At 41.0% G+C, this 10,301-nt stretch overlaps 1 protein-coding gene and 1 long non-coding RNA gene across 3 annotated transcripts in view; both read right to left on the reverse strand.

Moving 5' to 3' along the window:
• The window catches only part of slc9a7 (solute carrier family 9 member 7), a 39,415-nt gene that overhangs the window by 8,343 nt on the left and 20,771 nt on the right, over positions 1–10,301 (reverse strand). Inside the window, exons 10-15 of one of the 2 annotated variants that reach the window (XM_015022171.1) lie at positions 9,834–9,947; positions 9,011–9,122; positions 8,770–8,923; positions 4,290–4,358; positions 1,382–1,445; positions 357–439 (exon numbers count right to left, since the gene is read on the reverse strand). In XM_015022171.1, the coding sequence (XP_014877657.1) occupies positions 357–439; positions 1,382–1,445; positions 4,290–4,358; positions 8,770–8,923; positions 9,011–9,122; positions 9,834–9,947 (596 nt within the window). The remainder of the gene's footprint in view (positions 1–356; positions 440–1,381; positions 1,446–4,289; positions 4,359–8,769; positions 8,924–9,010; positions 9,123–9,833; positions 9,948–10,301) is intronic. The other variant, XM_015022095.1, reaches the window with a different exon arrangement.
• Positions 3,893–4,279, reverse strand: LOC106939731 (uncharacterized). Its single transcript, XR_001422907.1, has 2 exons — positions 4,180–4,279; positions 3,893–4,142 (listed from the first exon to the last, which is right to left on the reverse strand). It is a non-coding gene; the product is annotated as an uncharacterized LOC106939731 (long non-coding RNA).

Here is a 10,301-nt window from a genome sequence, read left to right on the forward strand (position 1 = left end):
GGGGGGGGGGGGGGGGGGGGGGGGGGGATTTTCCCCTTCTGGAAAACGCAGCTGCCTCATTTAAAGAGACAGAAACACAATCAGCCACCTGGGGGAGACAATTGTTTAGCAGGGATGGAAAGATCCTGAGAAATGGGGAGATGAGTCGCTAAACGCATTACCTTGAGTCTGTTGTTGCGGCCCGCCGGGAGGGAAAAGCAAAACATTTTTCACAATCATGTCAAATTATCTAATCCAGGAGGAACTAGTTTGCATAGCAAATGTGGACCAGGCAGTCATCCTGATGGATTATCTGAGATATTTACCTTGTGACTGAATCACACGGGATTTATACACACACACTATAAAAAGGATACTTGTGATCAAATGTATACCAGAGTCTGAAGAGCCAGGCACTCTCCTGTTTGGTTTTACTCTGGCCCTCATCCTGGTTCCCATCCTAGAGAAGCACATGATTGGAAAAAAAAAAAAAAAGATGACATTTTGCTTTTTTCACAGTGAATGCAATCAGACAACAGCACCAATCATTTGTTTTTCCTACTACAGTGACTGATAAGGAGTCTAATGCAAATCAGTTTAATGTTTTCTGACTTTTTAACCTGTGGATCCGACCCGCAGAGAGATATAGGACAGAAATTATTTTTAGAAACTTATGATTAATGAACTCAGCTAAAAGACTTGAAAATTGGTGACAAAATTTTGTTGGACAGAATTGGAGCTATGACAGCATAGGCTAAATCCAGACATGCTACCTTGGGCCATGCGCTATGAATGCTGAAAAACAACAAAGATTTCAGAAGGACACTTTCTTTTTTTTTTTGTCCAGAAGAAAAGTGCAGATGCTGTAGGATGTCGTAGTGTCTATCTGTGCACATCCCTGGAAGAGTTTACCTCTTTATTTTTTTTACCATTTTTACTTATGTTTACTTACGGTTTGCGCCACAAACAGATGCCACAGCAAAGACAAAATCGGTGTCATTCATGATACCCATCAGTGCTCATAATGTCATGCCTCATCCATGTATTTTTCAATCAAAAACAAAACTTTAAAGCTGCTGGCATGTGAACCAGATTTGCTCTGACTGTAGCTGGGAAGATGTTTTGTTTAAGATTAGGATATAGGGCCACAGTAGCAGAGTATAACAACAGAAAACACATCCTGTTTTACAGGTCACCATGAGTCACCAACAGGTTAGACAAGAGTCGATCTAGCGGTCCTAAACTAACATCTGACAGCACACAGCTTCCCTATTCTACTTTTGTATAGACTTCCTGACTTTGAACCCGCATGAACTACAAGAAAACAACAACTAAAAAACCCCCAGCAGAACGTGTTTGGAACGAGGCAAAGATCCAAAGTGGATGTGAGTGAGCTCCTCACCCCCTGGAGGACTTGGAAGCTGTCGCCAGAGGGCTGCAGGTCTTGATCTGGATCCACACCGACCCTGCAACACGGGAGACAAAACAACAGCATGGTTTAACTTATTGCTTAGCAACAGTTACAAGACGTAATCATATCCCAGCACACGAAAGTGCTGAACTGCTAAACCTTGTTCCCCAAGACACCGACCAGCATCAGGATTTAACACAAAGCAAGTTAGAGACATGGGGTAAGTGTGACGCAGACGTGGAGGGTGTTCTGTCCTGTTAGCGTTTTTTTTCCCTATGAAAACATAAATTATTAACCTCAGAACCAAGTCACATTTTAACTTGTGCAGAAAATCTCCCGTTCACCCCTGACCTAAGGAGAGAAGGGTGAGTTTCAAGCGCAACCAAACAGCTTAATGAATAATGGTTTTCCACAGTTTGAAGTATTAAAGCCAAAACAGATTTCTGCTCCCAAATTGAAGCATTTCAATCAGTGCAGGCAAATGCATCTCAATTGTACATGAACAATTGAGTTTATTAACGATGGTTAATAAACCAAAGCTATTAAATGCTATAACGCTCCATAGGTTTAAGTCAGACCGACTTTCTGGCCAGTTTCGATTTCCCAGTCAGGGGGGGGGAATTAACTGGAACGACTTCTTGGCTCAGACTTTGAGTTTCAATATGCCCGGCCCATATCACAGCAGGCTGTGATGAAAACATGTTTATTTTACAAAACTTGCAAAACTTTTACAAACTTTATTTAATTTTTTAATCTAAAAAATTAAATAAACAAATAAAATCAATATAACGAGTAGCGCCTGCAAAATCCAAAAAAGGACAAATTAAAGTCCTACTACTTCCTGTGATCTTGTTCGAGTTTTCCTCCAGTAGTAATGTGCAGCTGTTGATACCCGTCACTCCTGTGATACGAAAAAAGTGTTTCCATGGCAGTTTTGCGAAATAAACTAATTTTTATACAGCCAAGAAATAAATAGAAATAAAAAAAAGCGCAAAGCCTTTTTATAGAAAAATTTTACCTTTTTTTTTTAATTGCCGCGTTTCCCTTAGACAAATTTATTTTCATGATTTTCATTAGCTGTTAATCTGGATGTAACGTCAAAACCCACGTGCAACGTAACTGGAACGCAGCACATCTCCACCCTCAGTCCAGACCTTTTGATTATCCTAAAAAATGCTTGAATTCAGTTTGGTTTGGTCTTTGTAAGGCTGGTCAGTTGTTTGTGCATCTATTTCTACCTATTTTTTTCCCTTCCACTTAAGTTTCCAAATTTATTTCATTGTGACCAAAGGCTCAAAATCAACGACTGTTCACCATCAGCAGTGTGATTCGTGCGATTGTGTAGACCAGGTCACTATCAGTAATTTTAAAACAAGTTTTAATTGGTCTGCTTATGTAATGTTCTGTTTTTTTTTTTATGTTTTCATTAGCCATGAAACAAATGCTAAACATATCACTGCGTCTAATTCATATACGCAGTGCAAGAGTTTTTCAACTTTTAGACGCTTTCTAATTCATGGAGACGCCCTTACAGTCACGCTGCTAACTACACTTTTTCTTCCTAGCCATTTCTTTCCATTGAGCCAACCAGCAGATAATGTTGCTGTACATACATCTGCTGCATAACTCTCTGCAAGACAAAGTGACTTCCAAAAAGTCAAACAGAAAGGATTTATTTACATAACGTGAGGTCATTTCTGGTCTTTCTCGCCGCTTGTGGTTTATTTCTACAACGAAGTCTCTCGACAGCTGAAAAGTGTTCAACCTCAGCAGGCCGATTCTCAAGAGGGCGCTTTTATTTTGGTTCAGCTCACTCCAATCCATCTTGGATGGGTGCCAAGGGAGAGACACGTAGCCTGTCATGGATATGCTTTAAATCCTACAAGACCCTGCCTGCACAGCGGAACGTCCGACTGGTGTGTGTGGTTATCTTTAAAACCCCTCCATGACTGTCACAGGGAGGAAATTGGCTTTATGGGTACGAGGTTCTCCCTCTCTGTACCTTAGCAGTTTCAAAAGAAGAGGCCAAAGCATCCGGCTGTCTTTTAAGACCCTCGTCTCAACTAAACACACACACACACACACGCCAGAGAGGATCGGGGGAGGGAGGAAGCTGCAAGGACGCCAGGGGGCATGCAAACAGCATAGTGATGCAAATGATGCAGGGAAGTGCAGCGGAGAAGTATCTGGGAGGAACAAACTTGACACAGTAAATGCTCCCCTCCTGAAATAAAAATAAAAAACACCAGGAGCACATGGAGTCTGGCTGACATCTCCCAGTATAAAGACAAACAAACGGCTCTACGTGACCAGGCTGCGAGGGAATCCTCTAACCACTTCATTACACCCTGTAATCCTAATCCCGAACAACCCACTCCTCTCCTTCTAATCCGTCAAATATTCCTTGCAAGCAATTTTGTTTCTGTTCACAAGCAAATCCTGAAAAGAGTGAGGAGGAAGAAGAAGAAGAAAAAAAGACGGAGCAGTCACAGTTCAGTTTTGTTTTTTTTTCCCTACATGTTACCCTACATAGACGTTTCCAAGTAGAGCGGATTGGTTTTTATGATGCTGTGTGGCGGGGGAAGGAGAAAAAAGAAAAAGAAAAAGTGATTAGTTAACAGAAAATAAAGGAAAAAGAAAGAGGAACAGATTTTTTTTCACAACACAAAGAGCAGCCTTGACTGGAGCATTTTACGGCGGCAGAGCCTCGACCTGAGCCACACTCAGCTCCACGCTCAGGTGCTTTCAAACCCTTTTCCTAAACAGATTGTTTTATTTTTTAAATAGACAATTTTTGAAGATGCCCACTTTTATCCCCCTTCACCAGAACACACCAGGAGATTTTCCTCCCCCAACACCAATTAGCACAAACAAACCGATTTGCGTTCGTATACGGCACCTGGAGTATTCCCAATTTCCATGGCGGCGGCGCTCGTCCTGAAATCTTTTGCAGTTCCAATATCTATAGCTTTCATAAACACAGGGTTTGAGAACATTTAAAACCAAGTGGAGATGCGAGACGTTTACCTGATGGAGTAACAAACACTGGATAGAAACAGGGAATTAAAATAGATCATAAACCTCAGAGAATACGGTTTTGTTTTTTATTTATGTGACATTTCTGGATACAAAAACGTTTTTTTTTCACCTGCATAGGAAAGGAAGATGATGAAGTAAGTCACATGCAGCATTTTAGACTTTCGTTCACAAGCTTCAGTTGTTTGGAGGGGAAAATCGGAAAATAATAATTAAAAGAAAGAAAAATTGAAGTGAGGAAACAAAATGCTGGACTGTGAATGATATTAAAGTAATATTACTGGACTCTATCCCATCCTGGAGGTCATAGCCTGGACCCTGCCATAATACACAATGGTAGCAGAATCATGCAGTGTGCTTTTTTTTTTTTTTTAGGTTCTTATAGGAAATCATTTGAAAAGCATTTATTATTTTTCTTCCGCTTCCTCATTACGCTCTGCTCTGCTTTGCAGAAGTTGGTCACGTAAGAAACTCAGAACTTTGCGGTTGTAAAATGTGACAAAACAAGTCAAAGCCAGTGGCATTTTACTGAGAAGCTGAGTAAAAAGTGACAACACAGCATATAAAAAAACCCAGAAAAAAGTAAAAAAATAAATAAAATGTAGTGGCAACGGTATGGGCTAAACATAATCCTCTTTTTTGTTGCGCTTGGCACCGAGTCTTTGCAGATGTTCACATGTACACATAAAAAAATACAGCCGGATGACATCACCACAGCTCTTCAGCCGATGAATGAGGAGAAACCAGTGCTTATACTGGAACAAGTTCCACTCCTTCACAACTGGGAGTTTGGCCATTTGGGAATATGACGTCTCAGTTTACCGCTTTTACACTAAGACGAAGTCTCATTTCTGTAAAAGCCAGAAAATACAATTTAATTTGGGTCAAATTTGAACAAACTGACTTTTTGGTTTGACTATGTTACATTGAAATGGCGTTTTAGTTACATTTATCACATTCTGGCATTGCATTTGCTTTCACTGAGAAGTCTGTGAAAAACTCGAGGAGCATATTCACTATAACATATGTAAATAATTCTTAATACATCAGATTCTCAAAGCATCCACAGAAATCTGCTGAAGATAGTCACAATGCAAATGATTCTGATAGTATTTGTTAAGCTACTATTATTAACAAAGATGGGAATGTGGTTTGTATCTATGGAAACAAAGAGCCAAGGCGAGCTACAACTGGGGAGAGAAGAAGTTAAATATATAAAACAGCTTATATAGCAAATGAACTAATGGCAACTGCACATAAAAAGATAAAACAATATTCTGGCACCTTTGAGTTCATCATCCATTAATGTTTGCATGAACTTTAAAGTAATGTCAAAGTAAACCAGTTTGACGATGATTCAGAGTGAGTGAGTTATACTGGGAATGACACTGAAACCTCTATATCTATAAAAGATCATCTAAAAGATGAGCTTCCTTCTGTAGGGATGCAATAACCAGGAATCTATATGGAAGCTCATTTCCTTCTGTCCATCTGCCTTGTTCTCATCATAAGTCAGAAGGTATGTGAAAAAAAAATCACTACAGGTCTAAAATTACCAGCATCTACAGTCAGAAGAATCACAAACATTTTAAACAGATGGAGGCTTTAAATCCTCAGAGCTCACTGTTGGAGAACTGCGACTAAGATTTCCATCTTGGCCTCACAAAGTCCGTACAGTAGCTACTTACTTAAAGAATTTTGCACGCGTCTTTACAAGCGAGGGGCATTAACTGTGAAGACAGCTGCAAATATAAAGCACAGTAGATAAGAAGTGAACTAAACTATCATTTCTCTACCCTCATATGATTGACAGAAATCGTTAAGCTGAGGGTAAAGTCAAAGGAAAAACTCCATCACAGCCAAAAAAAGATGTTGCGTGAACTATCAATAGGATTACCCTGGAAATAAAAAACTCAATCGGATTAGCAGAACCTTTCCTGAACCGCGGTAAGCAACAAGGATCTCGTTTTGCTCTTGATGTCCTCCCCTGCCAAACATCGAGGTAAGCAGCACGCTCGCCTGCTTACAGGCCCTCATCTGAAGCCAAAACACCAGCAGCATTTCTTTACACGCAACACAGCAGCAGGCCCACATCGCATTTCAGCCGTCACCCAAGAGCCTGGTGATCTTAACAGCTTCACTGGATGCCCTGCCGCAACAAGTTACAGAAGAGAAGATGGAGCTGAGTAACAGGCTGCTGTTACTCTTACTGTCCAGTTATTTAAGATTACACTGAAACCACGCAGCTGATATTTGCATGCAGTGCAGCACATGTCCCAGTGTCCACTGGCTGAGTTCACAGGAGGGGCGGGGGGTCCGTTTGGCAGTGCTCTAAAGCCCCTGCCGAACAATGGCTCCAGTCCGGTCCGAGGAGGCATTACTCATATTAAACAGAGCCTGCTCACTCAGGCCGCTGCTGCCGGGAACGAGATAATCCGCTTTATCGTCATAAATACGAAGCTCTCAGTGCATCATGGGCAGACAACGGATAGAAGTGAAGCAGTGCTCAACCCAGATCACAAAAAAAAAGAAAAAAAAAAAGAACCAAATCAAATTACAGCAACAGCAGTGGCACAACGCAGAACACAGACAGTTGGCGCAGGCTAGCTTGGTCCTGGCAATCTGACGATGAAATTCATTTTTTCTTCTCAGGCTCAGGTTTAAGTAGTCAGAGTTGTACTGGAGGAGAAATCTGTTCCTCCCCACAGAGCTCCTAGGGTATTTCTCAGAGAGCAGCAGAGAACTCTTGCCCCCTCTCCTGGCAGCCCATGACTTATTGAATTACACACGGAGCCTGGTTTACGACTGAAACATGTTTTCATGCCAAGTTTGAGGGGATCATGGAAAGCCTGCTGTGTACGCATTCATTGCTGTTGACAGTCACAACAATGCAGAAACACTTAAGCTAGCTGCACCGGTTGCACAAATGTCCATGCTATTAGGCCACGTCATGCTAATTAATTAAATGACATGAAATGATAGCATGTTTAGTTAATGCAAATTTATGTCCAGTATTTAAGTAACACTCAAATTCACACACTACTTGAGCCTAAATGCACATTGGTTGATTTGCTGAAGCAAACTAGTTGAGGTTTTTATGGTTTTAGTTCCTTTAAGTAGCTTAACATGCTAACTAGTAAACCAATGTGCCAAAAAATGTCCTGGTTTACTAGTAATGAACAGTGAACATTTATTATGTAGTAGAGCCTTCGATATGAACTGGTTTACCATATTTAAGGTGTCACTGTGTCGGACAAGACTGTCGTCAAATATTTCAGTTAAGTCCTTCGAAAAGCCTAATAGTTGAGACATTTGTGAGACTAGCACAGTACTTCTGGAGACTACTGCTAGTCCTGCAAGTGTGACACGAACATGGTGATGTTAGTAAACCCCAAGGTATACCTCCAGGTCTGCTTAAATGTTATCATCTGTACACTAGGCAGACGTCTGCATGCAGCCCGGACCTCTGTGGCCGTATTGGTTGTGCGTGCAGGCATGGAATAAAACCGGCCAAGCTCAGAGGGTGGTCCCAAACTCACAAAAGATGAAGTAAACAAAGGGTCAGAACAAGAACACAAACCATAAAATAAAACTTTAAATAGAGCACAGCTGATTAGCTGGGGTGTAAATAGTATGAATACGAGTAGGTCCTTATCCAAAAGGTACAAGTCGTTCTCGTACACGGACAAGAGGAATCATGTCAAGTCCTAAGAGCTTCTTCTGAACTGGTGTGAGCAAACATTTTAACTAGTGGACTGTAGCTGCTAACAAGTCAGTCAATAGTGAATAAATACACAAATGGCTTGCCCAATTTTCCTCTTAGTTAGATACAATAAACATGAAAGCAAGATTTAAATGTTATATAATCTAAACAAATTGCCTAGGAAGTAGAGGGACTGATTGCCATTATGTAGCTAATGCTAAGCTAGTGCATTAGGCTAATCTTACATTAGCACAGCTAAAAAGCTGCACAAGAAGCTATCATGTCAATTTTTGATCATTCGATTTCTGTCAGAAAAACTGTAACAATTATGTGAACAAACAACAATAAATGTTTAATTGCACGCCATCAAGTTTGCCTTAACTATACCTCTATCTTAAGTCATTTCTGGATTCTGTAACGATGTTTTAAAACGGCATCAAAGAGTTGTTCTTCAGAAATTCTTCAATACCTGACAGAATATTAATTACAGTAAAATCCTGGACATGCTATATGCAACATTTTTATCTGCAGGACATGTTTTTAAATAACCCGTCCAGAATATGATGCTTTCCCCAAAATGTTTTTTTTTTTATTTTTTTTTTTATATGAGGTTTCGTTATTTCCAGAGCGGTTCTTTCACCTGATATGTAGCCAGGAGAGCATGGGTGTGGTTCCCCCACCGAACACCCAGACTGTGAAGAAGACGATGAGCAGCGTGGTGGTGAACATCATCTGCCGGGCGGAGGTGGCAGTGTCCCGGATAGCCAAGGCAAATGCCATCGCCCCGCGTAAACCTGCAAAAGTTGCCATGCCAAAACTGTTGCACACTAAATCTGTTGAGATTAGCAATATTAGTTGGACCTTTTGGTTTTATTTTGCACCTGCAAACATCATCATGTGCTGGAAGTTTCCCCTGATCTTGTCCCTTCGACCGAGGTTGAGCAGGAAGGACAGCGGGTAAATGTTGAGAGCTCTGCCGATAAATATGGCTACCTGACACAAGTTGGTTAAGAAGTCCAATGCTATTAAACTGTGGAGTGTTTCCAGGAATCAGGGTTTCCCCCATGGTGTTACAAGCCTGGCGGGCCACAAGTCTTCACTTGCACCACCAAGCTAAGCATGCTTTATTATAGGTTCTTTTATGCCTACAGTAACAGTGATAGCAAAGACAGATTAAAGAGTCTCTTTGATGACACAGTATGGTCAGTATGTGAACACATAGAACAGGGGTGTCAAGCTCATTCTTGTTCTGGGCCAAATCAAGATCCCGAATGCTCCTAAAGGGCCGGTTGTACCAGAATGTACTGATAAAACCTGTTCGGAAACCGTTAAAACATCAATGAATTTTTAAAATTAAATAATATTACTGAACATCTTTTCAGTTCCTCCAGGCTTTTGTGATACTTTTTGCAATAAAAATCAAAGTGTTTGTGGTACTAATTTGGAAATATTTGCGCTTATTTATGATGGTAAAACCTACTTTTTACTACTCGCTGCATAGATCATGGGCTACTGACATCAATTGCAGCTGAGGCAGGTGGTACTACTTAGTCATATTTTCAAATTTCCTGTCAACTTTAAACATCTTTAACTCAGAAACACAGTGAGCTGCCGGATGACTGCCGTGGCAAACCCTGAAGAGTTATATATTATTTATTCATGTTTATTAGGATTGTTTTTCCTAATATGATAGTGAAAGGATACAAAAGCTCCAATGATAAAGATGGGACTGAAAATGTGCTTCTGGAAGGTGAACAGAGCCAAGCCCATGTACGAGAAGATGAAATTCTCAGCCAGGAAGTGAAGAACTTCAAAGAGCTGTGAATGAAACACAATTTTAGTGTTTTGACTTGGACATAATAAATAGCACAATGAGCTTTAAACAGCTACACTGCATGTTCAGCGTGACTGCCACTGAATCAGACCAACAGAAGTCAGGCTGCGTACTGATCTAAATGTGTCACACTGCATGGTGTTTACATGCTAATCTGCAACACTGAGTTCCCTCTGGGAAACCGAGCAGTCATGTCAGGACGGATGACCTCAGTCAGCCCCGATTAAGGTCACTCAGGGCTGATCGTGGTGCCATCTGGAACCAACACCCTGATGGATTACGGGGGAAGTTATAGAGGGTTCAGAATTATGAACTTGCTTGATGGCGCCGCCCCCCCC

This window comes from Poecilia latipinna, unplaced genomic scaffold (genome assembly GCF_001443285.1).
Source record: "Poecilia latipinna isolate Pla-1442-1.1 unplaced genomic scaffold, P_latipinna-1.0 Scaffold7, whole genome shotgun sequence".
Taxonomy (NCBI): Eukaryota; Metazoa; Chordata; class Actinopteri; order Cyprinodontiformes; family Poeciliidae; genus Poecilia; species Poecilia latipinna.